General features: G+C 39.6%; 1 protein-coding gene across 1 annotated transcript; it reads left to right on the top strand.

The window, feature by feature from the left end:
- The first annotated feature begins 1 nt into the window (after nucleotide 1).
- rbks (ribokinase) lies at nucleotides 2-27,193 on the top strand. Its single transcript, XM_087779923.1, has 9 exons — nucleotides 2-177; nucleotides 2,141-2,202; nucleotides 7,286-7,418; nucleotides 8,342-8,405; nucleotides 9,004-9,066; nucleotides 9,751-9,915; nucleotides 16,278-16,369; nucleotides 20,501-20,689; nucleotides 27,010-27,193. The coding sequence occupies exons 2-9, from the start codon at nucleotides 2,141-2,143 to the stop codon at nucleotides 27,181-27,183; spliced, it is 942 nt and encodes a 313-aa protein (XP_087636049.1). The 5' UTR covers nucleotides 2-177; the 3' UTR covers nucleotides 27,184-27,193.

Consider the following 27,193-nt stretch of genomic DNA (forward strand, 5'->3'; position numbering starts at 1 on the left):
TTCTGAAGCAGTCAGACTCGCCTTCTTGAGTGTTATTCGTAAAAGGTTTCTTAAATATAAATTGATACACTTCTGATCCGATAACTATTGCGGTTTTTGGCTTGCGATTACAGTCTTGCGTTGTTTGTGCACTTTGACCGTCTCGTAACAGCGTGTATCGACAGTGGCTGGCTTGAGGCAAGTAGGATTTAAATCGACTTTGTAACTAATATAAAACGAGCAGGATTGTGTTTATTGTGTGGTTATTATTACACGTGAAACCTTTGAGTGTTCACGGTGTTTGTTATGCATGTTTCTGTAACACTCGCACAACACAGTTAAAGATCGGAATATATAACACGTGTAATAAACACACAATATAGTTTGATTCATAATTAAAAGCGGGATCACATATAAAATACTTTCTTTTATATTCATCAACATGTCACTCAGGGCTTAAATATTAACGAATTCTGAATATTATCAAGAGAAAGCTTAATATATATTTTTAAACCAAGTGAAAGTTTTTTTTTAGTCGCTTAATTTAGAAAAAAGAATAAATAAATACTTGGGAATATTGTCTAAATATTCTTCATTTATGGCAAATGGAGAAAGTATGTTTGTGATGTATTAAGAAAATGTTGAGGCTTCATCTAGTAGCCATCATTGATCACTGTATTAATAAAATGTTGTAGTTTTTTGGTTTATAAAGTAAATTATTTAACCCCTGTTTGTTTTTGTTTCTAAGGTAAATGGTTCACTTGGTCACTTGTAAGGAAGTTAAATTGGCCATCATATTTGACAGAACCGTAGATAGGTTGATTTTAGAAGTGTCTCTCATCACTTGCTATAGTTATATTATTTATTTATTTTGTTTCCTTCCTTTTGTGGTGGCTTGGTTTCATATTTAAAAAAAAAAAAAAAAGAATATTGAAATGCAATAATGCTGTGTCAGTTTGCATTGCTGGTTAATTCCATTGCTGTTGTTATCTCTTTTAATAGCCGACTTCTAGTAAATTAAACCTTTCTGCTTTAACTGTGGTCTTCACTTTTAAGCTGTTGTCATTTTCATGTCCTCCTGTATGTCTTTTTCTCTAAATCTTAAAACTGACTGTAGGCTTGTTGCTGTACAAACGAACAGGGATCTTCATGATTTTTAGCAAAAAACTAGCAAAAAAATAAATAGTGTTATGTAAGAAATGATGGGAAAAACTTGCTATACTGTAATCTCTTTTTCTTTGTTAAGTCTTGTTTGACAGCCTTAACACGTGAAGATGCTGCCAAATCACCAAGTGTGTTACTGTTAGCGTGTTCAAACAATCCAAAACTGATTATTTCCTGGATCTCGTCCTTTACCAGGATCTGTTCCGGATTTGCATTCTCTAACATGCCTGAAAACAGCAGCCATTCACGGGCGCTTATTTAAAAGACAAGCTAGAGTTAACCCGAGGCTCAGTGGTTACTGCTAACTCCGTGAATTTACTTGAAATGAAAGTGAATCTACTTCACACACAGGTCATTTGTATTGAATATACTTAAAAGTGTCAGATGGCTTCTGTTTGTTTTGAGTTATCAGACTTTTGGGATCTCAATAGTCTCCTGCAGTGGCATAAAGAAGGCTCCTAGGCAAGCTTTTCCGGGCCGTCAGAGAGAAGACAAAACGCTATAAGAGGTGGGAGAGAAGTGAGCGGTCCTACAGCCAACGGCCAAGCTTTCCAAGTCCTCCACTGCCTGGGAACAGATTTGAACAGATTAACAAACTAGCATTAGCTTCGATACAAGCTGTGGATTGAATTAATTAAAGACCGGGCTGCGGTGGTTTAACGTGGTTTAGCATTGAACATCTCTCCACCCACACGCCAACAAAATTGGAACCTGTCCCACTCAGCCAGCGATGAATGCTCTATTTTTACTGTCGTCCTTGTTTCAGCGGAGCTCATGCTAATGTCTACCATAATGATTTCATGTGATTTGGCAGAGTGGGCAGGGTGGGATCTTCTTTACATATTTTGCCTGAAATACCCCCAGGAGTCCGCGACATTGGTGGCTGGCCTCCTTGACAAAAAAGCTAAAAACGAGTGTTTGGGGGAATTGAAAAATATGCTCTTGGGTTGAAAACGCCTTCATTGTTTCTGACAAAGACCATGTGTGTGTCAAACAGATGATGAGTGACGAGGCTTGTGAAGTGGTCGTGGTTGGTTCCTGCATGACTGACTTGGTGAGGTAAGCACAAGTTGATCCGTGGACATCCAAAAATATACTTCATGCCTCCCCAGACCTCCAGTTCAGTTACATGGAACTTTTCTTTTTTTTTAAATTTCATCTAAGATAATGCTGACTCGTCATGTTTGTAATGTGCCTCTGATTCAGATCCATCCTCGTCACCGGGGCCGTCAAACATTTTTGTCCAAGTCACTGTCAAGCAGTGTTGAGATGTCTCACTCCAGGATAAGAAACGGCTCACTTTTAGTCAGTGTTGCATCATCGTTTGGAGTGTTTGGATCCGTTGAGCCTAAACTGGACGTCTTCCCTTTGTTACTAATGATGAAACCGTATCTCACATTTACTGTAAACTCTTGTTGCTGATGACACAACATCTGAGATCCATGTACTGCAGTCATTTTTAAACGTATCTACCGCAATAGAAATGTTTCGTCACAGCTGGAAGAAACGATGACTCGCTTCCAGAGAGCTTTGTTGTTCATGTTATCGGAACAGCAACACTAATAGAAGCCAGTAATGAAAAAAATATATATATTATTATAAATATTTCCCTGCCCTTTGGTTGTAAAACGACACAAGAGGAACATTGGAGTCTCCATGTCTATAATGTTTAATGTAAATGACTCTGTGGTGTGGGATTGAACTACAAACCCTCAAAACATTTCAGTTGTTCTCAAAGCTGATTCAAAACATCTGGCATCGACCAAGTGCTCATTTTGTTGCTCATTACCAATTCAACCAGTGGCTTCTGCTTTGAAGGGCAGGGGCTGTCTATTAAAGCTTACGGGAAATGCCTGTTTTCTGGGATGACTGCGAGCATGTGTTTGTTTGGGGTCGCTTTTGAGGACAGAGCTCAGGTTGTTAAGGTTTTATGGGAACAATTCACAGCCTTTAGAATGTTATGTGCATGACTTTAAAGAACAAACACACACACACACACTGAGCACCACAGTATGGCATGATATGGTGAAGTTCTACTTTTCTTTGCTGCATTTAACTTCTTCTTATGAACAATCAAACCACTGTCGAAAGCTACATAGCGCCCCCCACTGCTCAACACTGCACCAGAAGAACTACAGGCGCTAAAGTAAAATCAATTTGACCAAAATAAATACCAAATGGGTTTTTAAAAATTTGATTGCTTCGTAATAAAAAACCTTCAGGATAGTTTGTGCATATTAGAGAAGAATTAAATACAACCGGAAACACAGTTGCAGTTAAATTGATAGTGAGTAGTTATGCTGTTTAAAAGATTTACTGTAGCATTTTCATAATTTTCAAATATAAAACAAAATATATTTTTCTCTAAATAGGAAAAAAACGTACATGATATGGAAATGCAGTCCTTTACAAGAACACAAAACAAAGAAGGGGATGAAAACGTGTGATTGTATTACAGGCAAGTATAAAGAAAGTAGACAGTCAAGTATATAAAAATCACCACAAATGTTGTATATATTTATTTAGATTAAATCACACAATTCTTTTAATAAGCATACTTCGTGTTATCTGACTGGTTAAGAGTCACATTTTTTGTTACAAATAAATGCATTTTAAAGGAATAATATTTTATATTTTGGGGATTTGAATACAATGTAAATGTAATTAACGGCTTACAGATAAGTGGAAGTCATTTTTAACATTTATTTTTACAATTTCATAGAGAGAAACTGATATTATGTAAGGATCTGGATTTATTTATATATTCATACTTCATTCATTATATTCGGGTTAGTCACTCACTGGGATTTCCCATCACCTGCAGCAAAGGTCGCACCAGACAGATCTCCAATTCATTACAGGACACACAAAGAAAAAATACATAAAATCCATCTTGAACAGAAGCAACTTGTGTCATATAAGGAGTTGATTCTCAGTGAAGAAAACATTTCTTAAAGGGAAGTAAGTAAGTAATGGTTATTTCTAAAGGTCACATAACCACAGTTCTTTTTCTAGTAGGGCACATGACAAATTAATTCTTTTCCATTCAGATCACCGTCAGCGCTGACACATTCGATGATATAAATCAGTCACTGGCGAGCTTCAGCTCCGTCCTCACAGGTGGAAATTGTCAGCTGTCGGTGATTAACATTGACTCTGAGTGCTTCCGTGAAAATGGGATTCACCAGATCGCGCTTTAAGATGGAGGCTTGTCATTCCACCTGTTGTCATTTGCATGTACTACCGTCATGGATTTCTGGTGACAAAAAGGTCAGTGGAGGGGGGGGTGCTGATGAAATGACACTGCTGGAACGGTGCAGTGTGTTAACAAAATATGCTAAACTGCACAGTCACGCTTTCAACGTTTTTTTGCATCTGAAAGACGCTCCACACTAGGTGAGGGCTGAAAAGATGCTTCACTTTCTTTAATAGTACTGCAGGTCTTGCAGAGGTCAGAGTTGTCGGAGTCTGACTCCTCACATAATGTGGGTCAGATGAATGACAGGACCCTGTGTCCACGAGCAGACACACTCACTGCTGGCCCTTTGTGATGTGTCGCCATATTTAGAGTTCAATGTGACCTAAACCCAGCCGCTTAGAACTCATGGTCCTTGAGTGACCCATGTCGGGTCAGTTTCTATTTGACTTGTCGATCCAGACCCCTTTCAGTCTCAAAAAAACCTAAGTCTCTCAATTAGTCAGCCACATTTTAAAAGCTATGAATGTTTTGTTTTCAAGCGCATATTGTATGTACTGTTCAAGTGTCTCTGACTCAGATTGGATATCTTGGTAAATTTGACCGCTGTGACCTTTTCACAGTTTCCTGTCACCCCTGCACCTCAAACTGTACAAAGATAAAGTCATACTTTCTCAGGGTTGAACTATGTAAAGAGTCGCCGTCCCACTTCCCTCCTGTTTACTCACCAACAGCTGAAATATCACATGAGAAGTCAGAGCAGAGGGAAGTGTGCGACATCCTCGGAGAAAACGCGTCACACGACACCTGCTTGCTTTTGTAGCAGAAAATGTCCAGCTAAAGTTCACAACTGACGTGTTTGTTTGTCAATCTAACCAACAACATCAGCTATTGACTCTGTTCTTGACTTTCAATCTAATTAAAGTTCATTTGAAGTGTCAAATCATAACAAAGTTTTCTCAAAGCATTTTGCAGTTTAAGCAAGTTTTAAGTAAAACTTCCTTATAGAAGGCAGAAACCTCGAGCAGAACCAGACTTGGTGTTGACGGTCTCCTGCTTTGAGCTGCTGTGAGGGTGATAGACAGAGGTATGTAGAAATGGGAGATGTAGGATTAAGTGAGAGAAGAGTTAAGAGTAGGACTTTCCATCCTTTAGGTCAGACATGGGCAAAGTGCTGCCATTTGACAGTTTTAAGACAATTTTATTTGTGCAGGCTTTTCCTTGATTTTCTGAGACTCATGTGTTAGTCTCGGTGTTGTCTTGTCCTTTTAGCATATCTTTTATTAAGTATTGTTTTGATTGTTTAAGCACTTTGTGACCCTGGTCTTGAAAAGCGCTCTACAAATATAATAACTTACTTACTTTTAATAACTACTAATAATGTCACTAAGTAGAACATAAAGAAAATGTTTCTGACAGCTGACTATTTTATTTTGTATTTTTTTATTGTATCAACTCTAAACACAACTTTCCCAAGTTATTTTTTTTAATAATTATTTTACACGAAATGTTTACAATATTTTATAGGAATATTTAGGTTTATTTTATGTAAATGATTTATCTTTTCTATTTCTACCTGCTTTTTTTTTTTTTTTTTTTTTTCCATATTTTGGTACATAGCTGCTCTCTTTTAGCTTGACAGCCTCTCACACAATGTAATTGCCCACCATTCTTCTAGAATCCAAGGAGAACGTGAAGAAGAGGTAAAATAAAAGGCCATGAGCCCAGAAACCGCCCAGAACAATGCAGTCCTGCTCCTTCACTCCTTCTCCATGGAAGCAGGACAGCTTAATGAGTTTTAAGTTGCTAAGTAATCCTCATCATTGACAACTAAGATAAGGGAGTTACAACATTTTGTAGGATTAGAAGTATCATACTTCTGTTTGTCCGTGTGTACATTTATTAACAATGTTGATCTTGTTTCCTTTGTTCTGTTTTCCTCCCACCACATTTCAGCCTCACTGACCCAAACATCCTGTTACAGCTTCAGACAGTTTTCACACACCAATGTTTATGAAAACATCCAGTGTTTACCATCCGAGCCTGTGTTACTGGAAATCCTAAAGTAAATTAACCGTAATCACACACCTGCTACGAACGTATGCATGTTAAAATAGCAACCATTGGGTGGAAACAAATCTATGACAAGGTTTTGCCATCTGCAAATCCTTCGGCTCTGGGCAGAGTCGGCTCGGAGCCAAACCACAGCGTCCTGATATCCAGTCTGAAACCGTCTGCTGTCTTGAGTTCATATTGCTCATCATCCGTTTGGGCCCAGCAGTCGAAGCGTTTTGGGAATAGACGGCTCTTCCTCAGGGCATCCACCTGTGGCAAGTCAGCCCCAATGAACGTTTCAGCCACGATTCACACAAGTCCAGACATCTTTGCGTGTTTACATCAAAATATTAGAAGAAGATCCAGAGAAACAAAATTGGTTTCAAATTCCTTCTGGTAAAGATACATGGCTAATTGAAATATACTAATGTGCCACACTTTCTAGAGATCATCTGCTGGTCCAATGCTTTCAAAACTTTGTTGTTTTTCTTCGAAAGAAATGTGGAATAATAAGGGAATATCTGGCAGTTTGTCTGTGAGGTTAGTTTGTTTGCTTTGGTCTTGATACTTTACAACACAATTAGTATTTTTGTTTTTACACGTGTTGTCCATAGCCAATATGTCATAAACTCTTGGTAGATCCAATGTTGAAACCTCTAGATCTTAGTGTACAGCTTTCTGTATCCCAATCTTGAATTGAGGGCTAAACTCTTTGATAACCATCTGTGAATAGGAAGTTTGGAGCTTCCCACATTTTGACCCATTGCAAATATATTCTAATACATTTGAGTTGATTTGGTTTGATTATTCAAATTATTTGCCCAGCTGCTTTTCCTCTTGTGTCTTCTGTGAACCCGTTCTAAGTCCAAATTTTTCTTCCCCATCCTTCAGCCAGGCGCCAAGGCTACCCAAGGCAGGAGAAACTATCCATGGCCACAAGTTCTTCATTGGGTATGGCGGAAAGGGAGCCAACCAGTGTATTCAAAGTGCAAGACTTGGTGCCAGGACCTCAATGGTGGGAAAGGTGAGTATAGATCAATCTAAATGCCTAAATGACGTCAACTGTGATTCTTGTTGAAGGGGCTCAGCAACATCTCCTTCAATTACAGGCAAATCAGTTGCCATGTTGCATACTTGGATAACTCCCAAACTCTCCGTCCTTTCCAATAGCGTAGACTTTATGCCTCATTTCCAGTTGATCAATACAATATTTCATGCATACGCCCACCCACTCATGCACACTTTAAAGAAGCGTATTCCCATACCATACGGCCCCAAAGTCTCCAATCAGTGAGAAAAGAGTGGCCTCTTGACCCAATCACTAAAGCACCAAAACCCCATCTTTCTAGAACAAAGAGGGCTGATCGATAACAACCCAGTGCAGGAAGAGCTCTCCGGGCATGGGGAGAACCCAAAAATAGACACCCGTACTTGTCAAAAACATCCAAGAAGACCGTTGTTCAAAGCGAACAGGGCCAAACAGCCAATACAAGCCCAACCCATTAGCACCAGCAGATACAAATGCCCGCGATTTGGCATGTTTTTTGGAAAGCGTGGGTTCGAAGAAGGTGCCTCGGGCCAAGATAGGGACCCCTTCCACAACCTAAAGTAGCTACGGATGTGGACATCCCAGTGTGGATCAGTAAAAAAGGGGAAGGAGAAAGAAAGTGAAGCGAGGTGGGCCTGAAGAGGCGTGAAGGCGGGGTTACTGTGTCTTCAAGGCTTGGCGCAGCTGGTCGTGTTTTTGCACGTGTGTGCTTATCTTGACTTTTGTGTGTTCGTTTTTGTACGTTTTACGTGACGGCACTGTGCCAGTATGCTGGCAGGGCACACGAAAATCCAACCCATCAGAGGTTTAACTATTCTACTTTTCAAAAGTTGCCGCTAACCAAGTCTGACCCTCCTTGACACTCTCTTTGTTGTAATCATTTTGCTGTCTTTTTCTAGGTTGGTAAAGACTTCTTTGGAGACAGTTATATTCAGAATTTCAAGGGCAATGGCGTGCACACAGGTAACATTGATGTTTTGTTGTATTACTTGCCAAATGTTGGTATTTTCATGCTGCATCGCCTAAAGATCACAAGACCATTAAGGGTTTTAAGACTGGCTTTTCGAAATAGGTTCACATTGCACCGTGCTTGAGGGTTTTTCTATAAATAAAGAATCGAATGATTGTCTAGGAAAAGCGATCTTGCAAAGTGAGGATGGGTTCACAGTTATTGAGCTTATCTTAAACGTAATGTTGTGATGTATTTGTCGTGGGTTTAAAAGCCCTTCTTTCTTGGAGACGTACAAGGCTGATTCGGTCAAGATGTCGGCCAGTAGGAAATCGATTTGGGTTCAGAATTTGTGTTGATACGCAAGTAATACAAAACACGGTTAATAGACTTCCTTTGTTTTGAGGGATTTTCCAAAGAGTTATTGAAAGATATTCGTCATGTATTGAAGTTAATAAAATACGTGTTTGACGTAAGCCTCCTAAACCATGTTTATTCCTGTTGCCGGCTAAAATCCACTGGGTGAACTTTTTGTGTATCAGGCAAAAGTTGCACATTCCACGAAAGGAATGTTTGTCCTGTCCTACCTTTCATCTCGCTTCTCTGTTCCAGATTTTGTCGGCCAGACATCCGAGGCAGCCACTGGAGCAGCTTCTATAATCGTCAATGACGCCGGTACGTGTTTGGTGCTGCACCTTAGTGCGGTTCCCTAAGCTTATGCCACTGTTAATATAAGGAGACATGTACCTAAAGGATCCATTATAGGATGTTCTGAGCCTTTTCATATTAAAAGCAATAGCTTATGGTTTGTAAATATAAAATTTGTAGTTGACCATTTTTAAACCTTCGTTTATCACACTCTTTTAGCACCTCTTTTATAATTCAGCTTACATGTTGATAAAGAAAGTTTCAAGTGTGTGGTATTGTTCATGCAAAAAACTAAACTAAAAAAAAATACCAAAAGAGCTTTGGGTCTAGTTGGGTTGTTCAACATCCAGCACAACTTTGGAGCCATGACCCTTTAACAGGACACACCAACTTAACGTTTTTATGTATACATGCTGTTTTCTCTTCCATGACATTTAAGGCAATCTCAAAAAACACTAGTGTTGGTCTAACAAATCATATGAACTCCTACAGATGTAGTCAGAAGTTCTTTGAAACAACACAGACTTTCTGACTTGGCCATCAACATTTTAAATACAGGTTCCAAATGACTGGACTGACTTGTAGTGTAAGGTCAAGTGAAATCCCTGTATAATGGATAATGAAAACATAATCATAATTCAAAATGATGTTGCACTCTGTACACCTTCCTTTTGACTAAAATACCTTTTCTATTTTGGTGCTGATGGACAGGTGAGAATGCTATTGTGATTGTGGCTGGTGCTAACATGCTGTTGAGCTGCGAGGAACTACAGGAAGTGCTTCCTTCCATCAACCGGGCAAAAGTACTGGTCTGTCAGCTGGAGATCAGCACAAAGACCACGCTACAAGCTCTCCGCTTGGCCAAGGAGAACAAAGGTTGGTGAGAATAATTTAACTTATTCTCCATGTAGTTTTGTTTATAATGGCAATATTAAGCTGAAGTACCTCAAATTAGGTTTGTTTTTTTGGGTAACTGCTCTGTGCTTCACCCTCGTGGTATAAGACCAAGACCTGGTTTTCTCCAACAGCTTCCTATAATTAGACCCTCTTCACGTCATTCAAGATGTCTGAGGCTCTGTTGTCCCTGTCAACGAGGGCTCGTCACTGGCAATATTCACTGTGCTCTGCCAAAAGATAGTCGCTTCCATAACTGTGCTGCAGATGGGATGCCCAGATGGCCTTCCGAACGCCAACCCCCTTTCTCCAAGGCGCCCCCCTCTCCCTGCTCCTCCGTCCTCCCTCGTCGCTACAGGATTAGGCCCAGCATGTGGCGGCACAGAGTCAAGGGGAGCACGTGGAACCGTTTGGCAAAAGAAATTGCTGGAATGTTGCACGGAACCACCACATTACGCAAATGGAGCTCTCTGGAGAGACGAGGTGATAATGGGATTTAATCATGCTGGTGAAGCACCAATCTAACTACGCAGATATGTCACAGTCTAGAGTGAAAAGAAGAACACATGCTGAGCGGTTTAGGAAAGTAAAGACGTCAGAAAACCTTTTTGATAATAGGTTGCACACTCGGTGAATAATGTACTTTTTTTTTTACAAAATGCCAACAGTAGCTAAGATACCAGTGCCAGACTGATGAGGAAAATCCCCAAAATATATTGCATAGTTAGATTTCTTCTTTTAATTGGACAAGGTAAACGCAATAATGAAGCTGTAAATTCAAATTTAAAACTGCTGCCTGTACCTATCAAAGGTGGCCCAATTGGTTATATTGTTGGTTGTACAAAGACCGGTACAGATGGTTCAACTTCAAATCTTAAAAGCAGCAGGTCTAGAAAACATTGCCTCATAGTTTGGTAAGTGAGATCAACCACACCCATCACACTGATGGCCGTTGCCAAAAAATAACCATCAATGTGAAGGTGAGCATAAAGATGACATTTCCAGATAAAACAGAATTGTATGCGATTTCAGCTTTATTCAACAACCTACGCAAGATTCTTCTGTTACATGTTTTTACACGTCACTGAATTAGGTTTGGTGGAAACAGCCGGTCATAATGTATTGGAATTTTAGTCAATTACAGAGGGGGGTTAAACACTCGTGCTCCACTTTACCTGACAACATAGTTGGCGTGAGTGACAATATTATAACTGTGGGTGATACCCAGAGCTCACGGCTGTAGCAGAAGTTCAGTTGTAATAAACAGACGCGTCAGAATTCCCAAAACAAAGAACATATGTGAGATTTCTCAATTGAGATCATGCGCTCTGACCTTTTTCAGTTTGAATAGAGTCGGCAACTGTTTCGGACCTTCCCCTCACTGGTGACATCATGCATCGTATGAGGAAATATAAGTGAGCAAGAAATAGTCTGTGGTGGATGTGTCAGAGTATCAACCCTCTTTTTCCTACTAATGTGAGCAGATCTTTAACATCTGGGCAAACCCACATTCATGACACACACACACACCCTCTCGCCAGACATGAGTCAGAACGGACCACTGTCACCACCTGTCCTAGCAGCTGTGTTTGCTTGCTGGCATTTCTGCGGTGTTTCACCTGAAAGAGGACACTAGTCAAAGACCCTTCTGAGCTGCAGGGCGTCTTGCATCAGTGTGTTATGGATTTAATTCAGGCCTATCATGTGGGTGTTGACGGCTGCCTCAGTACTTTCACTGTTGCAGGGTAATCGCTCATTAATTAGTTGAATACTGTACATGGGTTCAGATTATACTTGCACTGTTCTCACATACTTATCCTGCCTTTTTGTGTGAATCAAACTGAAGTTATGAACTTTTGGAGTAACTAACTAGCTAGGATTGGTGCGTGTCCTTTGCTAGGTAAGATTGCGATGATAGTTGCGTGAGAATGTTTGGTGTCTTGTTAAAGATATCGTTGTTTATGGTGTGCTGTGCTTGTGTGGGTCATCTTGTTGTTGCAGACGTGTCAATAGTTGGGGTCCTTCATTGCTGCCTGTCACAACTCGAGAGCTCTTCACTTAAGTTTCGCCAATTTTATCCGGGAACATCTCAGGATGGTGGGGGGGACATGTCTGTGCCACTCCCCATCTTCTGTCCTTGTCTTGTTTGTGGATATGGAATGATTCCCAGGGGAATATTCACGGCAGGGGTGTCTAGTACCCCGAGTCAGGCGTAGGCCTGACTGCATACCCAGCGATCTTGAGAACCCTACTTGCTTCCCGTATGCTCTATTTTTACTTTGAAGCCATAGCCAAAAACTGCCTTGCTTTGCCTCAATCAGGTCCTTAAGTCCATTGCTCTGCTTGGATCCAGTGAATCAAAGGGACACCAAGAGCCATTAGTGGGACGAGTCAGTGAAGCCTTGATACTTGGTTTCTGTAATATTAGCGAACGCAGTTGTGCAGCTAGTTATAAAGGGACATTTTCATGTAGCGTGATTGTATTACTGTTGGTAACTTATTCACGATAGTAGCACTGCTCAAAACTATGAGTAGTACGTTGGTACTTGGTCAAGATTTTGTAGTTTTAGCATCGTCAAGTACTTAACATACAACTGAGTTCTGTTGCTGCTATTAGTATTCAATGGTGTCATGACTCGCAGCACAAAGACCAGAAGATATCGACTAAGACCAAGAACAAGACCAAGACTGAAACGGCCACCGTCAAGACCAAAACCATTTGACAATCGAGTGGACAGAGAGCAAAAGAATAAAACGGTACACCAATGTTGTTTTTGGCAGAATTTTTTTGTTTGTTTGTTTTTAATCCTTTGAGTCACATCCATAATCCTTTAGGTCCATTTTTATTTGACTTTTTTGTTATAAAACACAAATAAAAATGTTATTTTTGCTTTAATTTTGTGAATCCATTATAGGTGCAGAAAAAAGGAATCACATTCATGACAAGGAGAACATAAGACAGAGACCATAGACCATTGAGACCAAGAATATAGATCATCCCGATATTCTTATCAGTAATTTTTGACAATGTGCATCCATTTCAGAAGCCGAGAAAAATAATCACGTCATGACGGAGAAAACCTATTGAGAACAAGACCCTAGACTATTATGACAATACAAGAGCAAGACTATAGACTATTGACGCCAAGACAAGATCATAGAATATTAAGACTAAGAGAATGAACTATTGAGATCTAGACAAGAGCAAGACCATTATGTGACCTTATGTGCATGTTGTTGTAAAGATGGTGAAGTTGTTTCTTTTGTGGTTTAGGTTCTAGTGTCAGAAATTGTACTAACCAACAGAACTGACACAAGTAGTTATTATTAGTAAGGTTGCCACATAATTGTGCTGTTTGTCATGGTAGTTGTGGTGGTGGTTATTACCACATTATGACATAATTCTGTCATGTGTTTAGGTGACGGCCGTACTGCAAGTGCTAGTACATGTACATAAAATATTTATGAAAGCGTACCAAATCTTAGGTGATGCTAGGAGAAACAATTGTTTATTTCATGTGTCAAAAATCAACATATATATTATATCTAATGCAAAACTGACTGTGTTATGGGGCAGCCACTAAACACAACATCCGCGTCGACAAGCGTAGGAAGCAAAGTGGCCATGAGAACTCTGCAGCAACATATAATACTTCAGATTGAAGCAGTTCAGGATCCAGCAACACACTGACACCGGCTGAAAAGAGACGACACCTTCAGCTTTGATGGCTTGAAAGGTTGCAGCAGCTTGAAGGGAGACAAGGACGAACAAAATCTTTCTTGTCCAGTAGATATAATCTTTTCAGATCTCTGTCGCTTATGGCTTTCATCCTCACAAATATCTAAGTGTTCAAGATCACCTGTGGGTGGTCCTTCCTGGAAACGCTGCTTACATTCCCTTGAAGTTTTCGACAGTCAGAATGAGTCACAAACACGCATCCAGGGGGTCTGAGGCATGACCTTTTTGACCTTGTAGCAGCTAAGAATTACAACCTAATGTTCCCTGTAGATTAAAGCTGGTGAAAAGTTTCAAGATTTGTACATATAGTACGTACTATCCTCTCCAGAAACATCTTCCATCTCTTCTGGTAGAGCACATGGAGATTCCCATGCTCTCTCTAACGTATCATGGGTCGGCCCCAGGACCCCTCCCAGTTGGGCATGCCTGGAACACCTCCCTAGGGTGCCGTCCGGGAAACGTCCTAAACAGGTTCCTGAGCCATCTGTCTGTCTGTCTGTCTGTCTAAACACGGTATCATTTCAATTAAAAAAAATAATAACACACAGAAAACACATAGACTTTATGTCTGTCGTTGATAAGACAGAAAGTCAGATTTTTGGCAAGTTTACTGTTGTCTGCACTTGTTATTTAATTTAAGTTTTAAGTGTTTTTGTTATTTTCCTTTAAAGGTCGTTGTGTTTTAATACAGTCTTGTTCAGTTTGATTATTTTTATTTGATAGATTTGTCTGATCAGCAGTACAAGAAAAAGTTACTTGTGTTGAAGTTCCTATGGTGGAAATTATTTATTATAGAGAGAAGTCATTAGGGCTGTTTTTCTACAGGATCGTGTTCTTTGTCCCTGTTTCCTTCAACTGAGAAGTATCTCTAAACTTAGGAAAATGTTGTCACAACATGATCTGGAGCTTATTATCCATGCGTTTGTGTCTTCTCGTCTGGACTATTGTAACAGTCTGTTTTCATGTCTTAACAAGAAGGAGTCGTCTGCCTGCAGTTGATACAGAACTCTGCAGCGAGAATTCTGTCCCACTCTACTCACATTTCTCCGATCCTTAAAACTCTTCACCGGCTGCCAGTTTATTTCAGGATTACTTTTAAAATTCTGGTTCTTACTTTCAGATCTATTCATGGTCGGGCTCCTCCTTACATCACTGATCTGATCCAGCCTTACACCCCAGCTTGGGCTCTGAGGTCTGTGGATCAGAATCTTCTGATGGTTCCTCGCACACGGTTCAGGACCAGAGGAGAGAAATCCTTCCAGGCTGTTGCTCCTAAGCTTTGGAACGATCTTCCTCTCCCTCTGTGTTTGATGGAACTACTGACTCCTTCAAGAAACATCTTAGGACATTTTTATTTGTGTAGGCTTTTCCTTGATCTTCTGAGGCTCCTGTGTTGTTCTCGGTGTTATCTTGACCTTTTAAGTATATATTTTATTGGGTATTGTTTTGATTGTTTGAGCGCTTTGTGATCCTGGTCTGGAAAAATATAAATATAAATTACTTACTTACTTTGGGTCACAAGGTAAATGAGAGGAGAAACGTATATGGACTAGTAAATGGATTTGCCTTTCAGCTCAGCTCTTTCTCCACCATGCCAGAAGACACAGAGACGTCATGCCCCGATCCACCCGTCCATCTCAGGCTCCCATTTTTCCTTCCCTTGGGTTGCTGATAATCTGAGAAAAGTCCCTGAACGGTGACAAACTTCCAGTGGACCGGAGGGTGGGTGTGCTGCTCACAGTTCTGGCTCTGACATCATGAGACAAAACCATGCAAGTCTCGGTCTCACTTTGGTCTGCAGCGTCTCAGCCTGTGTGGTTCACTGCGGCATGTGAAAAAAGGGAGACATCGTTTCCAATTTTACTCGCAAGCAGAAACCTAGCATCCACCTCAAAGCGCCAGGTGGCCAAAGCCCTTCGCAAAACCCACGCATCTGCTCTCTCATGTGCCCACGCAAACACACACGCATGCGGAAGAGCACTTCTACACAACAGACTTTGATGTCAGCGACACTCGTGTACATCTACACACTTACATGAGGCTCTTTGTACACACCAGTATCGGCATTAATCGCCTCGTCAAGCTCGGGCTTACGCCGGCGCACACACAGAATCCTGGTGTTAGATGCATTAATGCTCATGAATATGCATCCATGGTGAACACAGGATTACTTCTGACAAACTCCCTTCTGTACCCTTAACACACGTAAACACGGGGGTCAGAACGCCTCTCACCCACACACCCGGATCCAGCGCTCTTCCGCGGATCCGGGGAAATGCAGCTGCAGCTTATTTGCCTCTGCACATTTCCAGAGAATGCTAATTCAATCATTTAAAAGGTTCACTTTTATATCTGATCCATTTAAGCTTTGCCTATAAGAGCAATCTTCAGCCACGTCGCTGCGCTCCCATTGACATTTAAATTAAGCGTATGACAGACCTTGACGGCCTGAAAGGAATCTGTGATGAAGGTTTCTGTATTGAATCATGGATTGAATTCTGGTGAAATAAAAAAAAATATATTTCCATTAATGTCTTCATTTCTAGCGTCTTTATGGTGAAATAAATATACTTGTTTGCGCTTTATCTTCTGTCTTTTGTACCAGTCAAGACCATCTTCAACCCAGCGCCGGCAGTTCCGGACCTGGACCCCGAATTCTACACTGTCTCTGATGTGTTTTGCTGTAATGAGTCTGAGGTCAGGAATCACACACAAACGCGCGCACACACACACACACACACACACACATTCACGCACATAAGCACACACACACACAATAACACACACATATGCGCACAGTAAGTAGCACATCCACACTCACACATACACAAACCCATGTGCACGCACATATGCACCTGCAGGCTTACACACACACACAAGGACATGACAACACACACCTATGTACAAGACAACACACGCACATGCACACATGCATACACACCCACATGTATGACAAGAGACGTGTACTATACAACACACACAAACACGCACGCATACGAATACACGCACATGTCAACACACACACACTCCCGCTAACATGACAACGCACACAGACAAATACACACGTACAGACACACGTTTATTACAACACACACATAAGGACGCACACATACATGCAAATGATAACACACACACCCCGATATAGTTAATGACAACATGCGCACACACATGCACACACACATTCAAAAACAAGCACACGCCGCTTTGCACTTCACAACACACACACAGACGTACATGTCAATACACACACCATGATAGGACACGACAACACGCACACACACACGCATACACACCAACGTGCATGTCAAAGCACACATAAGCACGCACACATACACATACATGCACATAATTACACACACCATGATAGTAAATGACAACATGCGCACACCCATTCACATGCACATTCACACCCAAGCATACATCGCTTTGCACATGACAACACACACACACACAGACGTACATGTCAATTCACACACCATGATAGGACATGACAACACACACACACATGCGTAAACACCAACATGCATGTCAATACACACATAAGCACGGCCACACACACGCAAACGTATTTAGCAACTCATATGAGTTCATGACCACACACATGCACACACATACACACATTTAGATAGAATGAAATCTGTGGGTCCATTGTTCAGCTATGTTGTGTTGGTGGCAAGAAGACCTGTCAGTCTGGTGCCTCCAGTCAGACCTTCAGTAAGTCCTGCTCACAGCTCTCTGCAGGGACCGACAGTAACTATGAGGTCGTGACCTCTGCCAGTAACAGCCCGACTTGTCAACACATCGGTATGAAACTGAAGTATCTCTCGACCTTTTGAGGTCTGAACAAGCGTCGCGACGGCCGCCTGTTGAACTGCCAGGTGATGACGGATGAGTGGCAGGGGGGCGGGGCTAGTCGGGAAGTAGGATGAGAACAAGAGGGTATGATGCTGAGTCAGCAGTCGTCGTGGGAAGAAGGGGGTTCGCCCGGGGCATCTGCTGCTCTTGGTACAGCCAGGTGTGCAGACCTGAACCAGTCTTTTTTCTTTTCACGGTCATTAGTAAAACTAATAAATATATTTTTTAATTTTTTTTTTAAAAAAGTTACAGCTACAGTTACATAAGAAATAAGTTTTAAGTTATAATCATTCTTTGTGATAAGTGGTTGAAAATGAATAAATAAAATGATACACTTTATGTCTATAAGCATAAACTAGTGAAATACTTTTAATACATGTAATTAAATCACAATTTACAATTGTATTATTCATTTACTTCAACACTTTGATTTCCCCCAGTGTAGCGAATACATTTTTTATTAGCGATATTTACTATTACCACTCTAACACACGACACACACAACCACACAGATACACACACACAAGTGCTTAACACACTCTAACTCAGACACACACACACACTCGGGCACAGACACACTCACTCAAATACTATCACACATAGAAGCATATACTTTTTCATACACACACATTTATTCACAACACACACAAACACGCTTACACGTACACAACATGCATGTGCCCCCCATACATAAACAAAACACACCCTTACTCTCACATTGTCACACTGTTGTAACCAGTTCACACTTACACAAACGCAAAAAAAACTTGTATACAACACACACTTAAACGCATGCACAAATACTGAAATACAGATACTCACACATGCACTAAAACGCACACACAAACCAAAAGAGTAACTTAACACTATCACATACTCAAACAAAAAACACACTTCTTACACGTGTACACACACATGAACATGGAGACACACACACACTCAAACAGTGTCAAACAGACAAACACACACAACTACACAAACTCATACACAACACACTCAAAATTGCAAACTCACACACACAAACCCACACAGTAATTAAACACTATCACACACTCAAATTAAAAAACAAACCTTCCTACACAGGTACACACACATGAACACGGAGACACACACACACACTCAAACAGTGTCACACACATGCACACACTCCCAACACACACAAAACTGCACACTCACACACACAAACGCACACAGTAATTTAACTCATATTGTGCCTCACAGAGGGTGGTAGATTGATTCCTGCCCTGGTGCGAAGCTGATGACTAACAAAACGTCTTGTTTTCTCTTTTGGCACCGGACTGCAGCGGCGGGGAGGCTGCGGGCTGTAAAACACTGATCCATACTGTGGTTTATTTTTGAACCGTCTCGGGTCATTGTTCAGTCTGACAAATCACACAAGCCAAAAAGATCTGATCCTTTAGACCTGTACACAGCACCTATGAAGCCAGGTGTATGTGTGTGTTAGTGTGTGTGTGTGTGTGTGTGTGTGTGTGTGTGTGTGTGGCCCCACTGTTGCGGGCTTCACTGTGACAAAGTGCAGGCGTGCGTTTGATCCTCGGCCCACATACCGGCCGAAGAAGCATCTTTGAAGTCCACCCGAGAACCTCGCCTGACAAACTCCACCACATCTGTATCATCAGTCATTTGAAAGTGATCTGGCTCACTCCTTCACAACACGTGCGGCGGCCGCGTCTGATCTTTTATGGACGATACGTGGAAATTACAGGCTGCTGAACGACAACCGAACAAATACAAGATTCATGTAAAAAGACACCTGTTAACTTGCACCCTTACGGCCCTGGTTTATAATCATTTTCAACCATTTATTGTTTCCATTTTTAACAATTCTATCTTGGTAGTTTTTTAAAAACTAAATGTACCACATATGGAAGACAACATCCCCCAAAAAATAGATATTATATATTATATTATATTTATTTAAAAATGCAGAAAATGGAAAAAACATTTATTAACAACATTTTTGTTTAATATTATTTAATAATCATTTTCATAGGTTATTTCAATTTTATTTAATTTGAAATTCTTTTTTGAAAAACAAATGTACCTCATAAGTAAAAAAAAATGTAAAAAAAACAAGTAACGTATTATTATATTACTACTATTATTTATTTAAAAATGCACAAATGGAAAATATGAACAAGATGTACCACATATGGAGGAAGTCCAAAATAACTAATTAGATATTATTATATTACTATTTTATTTATTCTAAAGTCAGAAAATGGAAAATATATTTAACGTTGGAAATAACATTGCTGTTAATAATAATAATAATAATTCATTTTATTGGTGAATCATTCTCAGGGGTCATTTGTAAATTAATTAATAAACATTTATTAAAAAAATAAAATACACCACATAAGGAAGTAAATTTCCCTCCAAAAAAGGCAAATTATTACATTAAGATTGTTATCAATTTTAAATGCACAAATGGAAAAATATTTTTTATTCGTAGAAATGGAAACTATTTCTGGCATTATTTCAATTTTATTTAATTTGACACAAAAACAATCAGCGAGGCCTTATTTAAGAAGAGTATTCAAAAATATAATTTGAGTTTGATAATATTGTTAAAAAGTCATTGTTTAAATGATTTATTTATTTAAAATGTTTAAGTAGGAAGTGCAGCAATTGTTGAAATCGCAGAAAAAGTTTAAATATGAAAAACAAAGGATTTATCGATTTTATTTTAAATTATATTTTGAGCAAATCTTTCTCCTTTCTATATTGAAATGTGTCAGTTTTACTTTAGTGGCTTCATTTTTAACACAAACACATGAAATATTATTATATATGAAATGATAAAAGAACACAAAGTGTTAGTGTGTATGCACGTGTGAGTGAGAGAGAGTGTGTGTTAGTGTGTTCATGTGTTGAACTGAGGTGGTACAAGATACTCGCTCATATATGTCAGAACAAGCGTCTGATGCTGTTGTAACTATTTCTCTCCAGGCTGAGCTGCTGATCGGCTCTTCAGTGGCGACGGTGGACGAGGCCTGCCGGGCCGGTCAAGAGCTGCTGAGTCGTGGATGCGGGGCGGTTATAGTCACTCTGGGAGCTCAAGGCTGTGTGGTGGTCGAGGCACCAGAATCTTCTGCAACACACATCCCCACAGCCGAGGTCAAAGCCGTGGACACGACAGTAAGTGCCTTAATATTTACACCCTTGTTTGTAGAGCATAAAGTTATAATTAAAAATGTATATTTACTAATCGTTATGACTGAAGTTAGAGTAGAATATTCTCAGGCAGAGGTTCCTTTAAGGAAACAGAAAGATGTTAACAAGCTTCTGTAAACGGTCAGTTCTCACCTCAGTCTGGATCATTCGACCTCTGTGACTCGTGCAGGTTTACACACTGTGACTCACTTTAGCTGGGAGGAGGCCTCGGACAGACCCAGGACATACTGAAGAGACTATGTCTCCTGCTTGAACTGGGAAGAACTAAAGTGTTTTTTCCCATAAGACTTAATAAGTCTCTACCAATCATGTGCTGGTTGTTGACATATTATTGATAGTTTTTAAATTATATTAAAATCCTGGGTAAAGCTGACATGCACAGATATAACTGTCATTACGGTACTTCAGCTTATCCACCACGTACTGTGTATCAGGGCCATCAGAATAATGAATAGTTTAATTTTAAATGTTACATTTTTTTTTTCTTTATTGAAATTATTTTGTTGAATAATTGATTTTAGTCATTTCCATATTGAGAGGTTGAATTTGTTTTAATATAATATTTTATTTCAATAATTTCTGTATTGAAAGGGTTGAATTCGTTTTTTTCTAAGTAAACATTTTTTTAAAAACAAAACATTTTCATTTAGTTTTTAATATTCTTGCATTCTAATATTTCTTAATTTCATTTTCTCAAGTTTAGTAGCAATAAGGCCAGCATGATCGGCTAAAAGTCCATCAGCTCACTCTGAACTCTTTTTGTCTCAGCACTATTTTACCAACATTTATATATTGATATCAAAAGGCTACAAATTAAAAGTGTTGGAATAACAATATCAAACTCTATGTTTAAAACTTTTTTTTATTTTTTACAAATTATTTAATTCAATTATTTAATTAAAAAAACGTTTAATATAAACATTATTGAATTAGAAATATACAGTATATATTTTTATTTTTCTTAAATAAATAAACAACATTTAATTGAATTAATACAAAGTTTCAACATTTAAAATGTTAAATTCAACCATTAAACCTTCTGATTGAACTGATATACTTCTATATTGAGTTCTGAGAGGTTGTTCAGTTAAACACCTGCAGATTTAGAAGAAAAAATGTAACTTGGAAAACATTTAAAACTCCTACAACAATTCTAAATAAACTCAACTGTTTGTCACTGAAGTCTTGAAGGGGTTAACGTCCTGAGGGAGTGACACGATTTCATCAGAACGATTCATCTATTTCAGCTTCATGAGCTTCACTCCTTTTTCTTGACCATCACTTCCCGACACACGCGTCTCGTCGCCCCCAGAAAAAAGTCCACCTTTTTCCCCCCAACCCCGCCTTTTGTTCCATGACTCAGCACTCTGGCCCGCACCAGTCAGCAGAAAAATGGTGGTCGGACCTTCAGTGGGTGTGAGATTCTGTGTGTATTTCTACATGTGGGTATGTGTGTCCTGACTTGGACCCACAGACACTCCCCCACCTTTGATGGGGCCATAAATCCTGGAGTGTTTAAGTCTCTCTGACATCATAATCCGTGTTCCAGTAAGGCTGTCGGGGAAGGAAAAACAAAACAAGGGTAGCTATCAAGATCAAGATGATCGCTCAGACATGATTGTTGTGATTCAAAACAGTGCTGACAGAAGATGCTAATCAAACACAGGCCGTCTTTGAAGTGTAACAGAGCTGAGTAAACAAGTTAGGTTTGGATCGATATGGATGTGACACCGATCAAAGCCGTTTATTTTATCGCCTGACATCCGTAAAAAACAGTTACGCGTAAGACACTGGGCTGGACGGGTCTGGTCCTGTGGGGGTGGGGGGGTCCAACTTGTGTGAGTCAAGAGACATTTTCTAAGTTCCACCTCCATGAGTCTTCAGGGAATCACGTCTGAGGTTTTTCCCGGGTTGGTCTGGGTCAGCAGGAAGGCAAGTGCCACGTCACAGTATCTTATGGATCCATGGTGTCATCATGGCGGCGATAAGACAGGAGAGACAAATTTGTCCTTTCTAGACAAATAGATGGATGGATAGATGGATGGATCAACTTTAATTAATCCCTCTGGAGATCTCACTCTGGAAATGTTTTCCAGGACACAGCAACACAGACGATAGATTCATAAAACATGAATGCAATAAAAGAACAAAAAGACAAATGACAGAAATCTAAGTATAAAGAACATGGATCAAAGAAAAAAATCACAAATAAAAGGATACAAAAATGAACATAGAATAGAATCATCTTTTACTTCGCTACTGCCCCCAAACTCAGAATTATACAATCTAATAACACAAGGAAAGAATGAGTCCCTGAGTCTATTAGTGTTGCATCATGGGAAGGAGCATTCGTGCACTCCATCTGCTTCTCTGCTCACTGATGACAGTGTTCAGAGGATGACTGTCATCATCCATGATGGACAGTTGTTTCGCCACTGATCTCCTCTCTACAAAGATCATGTAGAATCTTTTAAATTTTGTATCAATTTCATTATTATTCATTATTGTGTCATGAGATGAGTATTTATTGCTCCTCAGAAATATTTAAATTAAAAAAAAGCTCTTTATGTTAGATTGAACACTTTTAAAAGTTATATAAAACACAATATAATAATCATATTAGCATATGTAGCTTGTTTTTATTTATTTCCCTCCTTTGGCCCCTCACAACACTGAGGAATTTACATTGCCCATCAATGCTATATGGTTTTTGTTTAGGACTGTTGTTTATTTCCATATATTTTCTCTGAAAAAGTGAATATTAAAAGCAAATTGAATAATATTGGATACAAAAAACAAGTTATATAAAATACAATACAATAATAAGCTTGACTTTATTACTTCATTTTATTCTTTTCGCTCTTTTAGTTTTGATTTATGGCCCCTCCAACAGCCACTGTATAAACTTTGGCTCCTGAGTAACTCGAGGACACAACACTGTTAAACTATTATTTTTTAATAGCGAGATAATCTTGTTCTTAGTTAACGTGAGAAGGTTCAAACCCGACTCGATGGCTTCAACGTCTGGGGCGAGCTGGGAAAAAGCGACACAAAGGTCAACGTGGAGGAGACGACCGCATCACGGCTCATCCAAGACGAACGCTTGTGTCATTTGATTGACAGGCCTCCAGATCTAGACCCCGACAAAGTGTGTCGAGGGCAGTGGCGGCGGCACGGCTAAAGGGAGGAGGGGGGTGATGCTTGTCAGCCTTTGTTGAGTCTCACACAGTCGATCCAGTAAAACACAAGGTTGAATGGAGGTCGCCGCAGGAATAAATCTAATGTCGCCTTAACCTTCGTTTATTCGCGATCCTTCTTTGTTCAGTTCAATTGTGTTATTATTGGTGTGAATTTAACAATAATGAAACATCTTGGATTAATTTTAAACCCCTTATTAAATTATTAAAACAATTATTATGTGGCCATCATGAGGTCAAAGATCATCTAGATTTTATTTTGTATTATTTATTTTATTCATTAGTTGACTGTAAATATGACTCCAGGGTTTTTGTTTTAGGATCTTATATTTTTGTTGGACGGCCCCTCAAAACAGCTAGTGTATAAAATCTGGTATGTGATGAAGTAAAGTATGTTTTTTTTTTAAACTATGGAAGCATATTGCATTCAATTAAAATTTTAGGGGTAATTTATTTTTTGGTTGATCTTTTGTGCTAATTATTTATTATAATATATGTTTTTTTCATGCTTATTAATCTTCTGACATATTTAACTTCATAGAAATATACGATGTAGGAAGATACAATATTTAAACGTTACAAACTAAAAGAAACAATACATAAAGAGAAAGTATTTATACGGGAATAATTGTGTTGTTTATGTGTGTCTGTGTCGTGTCAGAAAGTGGTTGAATGGCCACAAATGAAACATCAAATGTTAAATGTTTTCAAAAATGTTTTAAATATATTTATTAACAAACATTATGGTTGATTATATATTGGGACATTATCAGGGTGTTTTTTACGAGCAGCTCACTTTACCTTCACCGTCAGTCGCCGAGCATCAACTCCCACTCACAAGTTGATTTGTCACAACACAGTGTGAAACGGGAGATGAGCCAGGACTTCATTGCTTCCCGTATTGTCGCCGTGCTCGACCAGCAGACAGCAGACATAAACAGTCGGAGGAGTCCACCAGGACCGTGAAAGTCTTTCCAGAGAAGAAAAGAGAACGATAGAAACAGGATGGTCTAGTTTAACTACCTGGACCAGCTTCCAGCAAAAAGACCCTTCCCTTGTTCCCTGTGTCTTACTCTTTAAACTTCCTTCTGGCTCAGCTCAATAATGTCTTTGTCTGAACTAATGAGGAAGTCCAAGATATGAGAATTTCAGGTGTTGATCCTCATCCCTAGCACACTCTGCTCTTGGAGAACTTCGTTGTCCAGCAGTGGTCATCCTACTTGTGACGCCAATTTTAAGACCTCTTTCACACACACATTAAATCTCAAGGGTGTCACACATGTTTTTCTCCATCAAGTTGTTGACGTGTTGTCATGCTGGCCCCATGTGACTTCTCGAGGTTATCGTCTTTATCCTGGTGTCACTGAATCAGCGCTCAGGACCGACAAGCAGCTCTTCATGAGCATGACGGAGGAAGGGGGGGGGGACTCTGGGGGGCCTTTTTGTGGAGTCAAAGACTCTTTTGAGAGCCAAACTGATGAGTAATGGAGCGGGCTTGTGGAAACCAGTGGCCCAGAACGGAGTGCTAGTTTGGGGGTGGGGGGGCAGTTGTGGTTAAACATGAACGTGTCGTCACATTCCATTGAGCCTTTTCCCATAAGTGAAGAGCCCCACCCCTCCTTCTCACCCTCCAGCAGCCATCTTTACGAGACAATCGCAGTAGTAACACATCATTGTTTTATGGGTACAGAAAGTGACTAATTCAACATTCATACTGTTTTCACACCGTGTGCACAGACAAACACTCATCTCATTCTCAGGAGAGCGCTGACTCACCTCTAGAGAGAATTAAAAGACAAATTACAAACGTGGCTTAATGTTGAGTCTTGTCCTGTTATTAGTTTTCCTATTCAGCAGTGAGTTATGTTAGTGTCGGTAGTAAATAGTTAGATTCAGCATTTATTGGAGTAAACTATGGCCGTAGTTGAAAATAAAGGGTTTCAAATAAATACGAGATTAAATAACTTGTCATTGCACAGGTAAGTCGGTACGTAGGTTTGCATTAGTAAGGCTTTAAAGAAAATGAAAATAAATTTAAATTATTGAAAAAGAAATGACAACCCAGAAATCTGAAGATAGAATGGTTCATTAGAGTAATCAATTCATGTAGATTGTGGGGAAAAATAGCTGAAGAAGAGCTTAAATTCTGAGATGTTATGAAAATATTATCAAATATATATACTGTATATAGTTTAAACTAAACTTATTTCAATTACCATGGTGGTTTCCTTGACCCCATCTAGTTGCCCTTCAATAAAACATTCCAGTGGTCTGCATGATAATGTTTAAACTATTTTGTCGAGCTGTACTATAAATAAAGACATGAGGAATAATGTACTATGTAATATGTGTTATAACTGAAAACTTAGTTTCTTTTTTCTCTGATGACTGCTTTACAGACGTTTGGCATTATTTTAATGACCTTCAAAATATTATCCCTTGAAATGTTTTTTACTTCAAAAGTGTACCTTTTCAGGGTTACTTTAAAAAAAGATTTGCCTCATTGATGGAGTTGGGACCATTATGACTATCTATATATCTATATCACTGGTAGTAGTACTGTGTCTGTGATGATCATAGTATTAGTAAATTGATAATTACCGACTTTAAGAGTTAGGATTTAAATGATACTAAGAGTACTAGTGGAAGTACATTTTTTAGCTGGATGTTTTAGAACAGGACTAGATGTGTCGTACTGCTGAATATTAGTTGTGATATAACAGGTATTTCCCTCATCGTTTATAGTAAATGTTTTGTGTAAATGTTGGGCTGTAAATATAATTGTGTAAGTTCTGTTATCACAGTAGTAATGCAAGTAATTCTGGCAGCTCCTGAAACTATCGACGCACTGGTTTTCTAGACGTTTGTGAAGAGGTCCGAGTACAAGAGCATCAAAGGTCACAGCTCCCCCTACTGTCCTGATACAAATAAACAACCATCTTCGAAATGGGTCACGTGGACTCCAGCGTGGGAGTCGTTTAGATCTTCTTAATAATTATTCTTTACGGCCGTTAGATCAGGAGGACTTGATGGTTCATCCTCAAAATCTAATAAAAAACAAATTGCTCCATTATCGTTTCTGCTCAGGGAGCCGGAGACAGTTTTATTGGAGCGCTGGCGTTCTACATGGCCCATTATCCCACGATGCCTCTGGAGGAGAGCGCCAGGAGAGCCAGCCGCGTGGCCGGACTCAGCGTGCAGACCATGGGCACGCAGACGTCTTATCCCTTCAGACGAGACCTTCCGGCGGAGCTCTTCTGATCACTTCAGG

The sequence above is a fragment of the Callionymus lyra genome, chromosome 18 (genome assembly GCF_982586985.1).
Source record: "Callionymus lyra chromosome 18, fCalLyr1.hap1.1, whole genome shotgun sequence".
Classification (NCBI taxonomy): Eukaryota; Metazoa; Chordata; class Actinopteri; order Syngnathiformes; family Callionymidae; genus Callionymus; species Callionymus lyra.

Coding starts and splice junctions, on each gene's coding strand:
- rbks (XM_087779923.1), top strand. CDS start 2,141: ATGATGAGTGACGAGGCTTGTGAAGTGGTCGTGGTTGGTTCCTGCATG. Junction 9,916..16,277: donor CTTGGCCAAGGAGAACAAAG/GTTGGTGAGAAT, acceptor CTTTTGTACCAG/TCAAGACCATCTTCAACCCA. Junction 16,370..20,500: donor TTTGCTGTAATGAGTCTGAG/GTCAGGAATCAC, acceptor ATTTCTCTCCAG/GCTGAGCTGCTGATCGGCTC.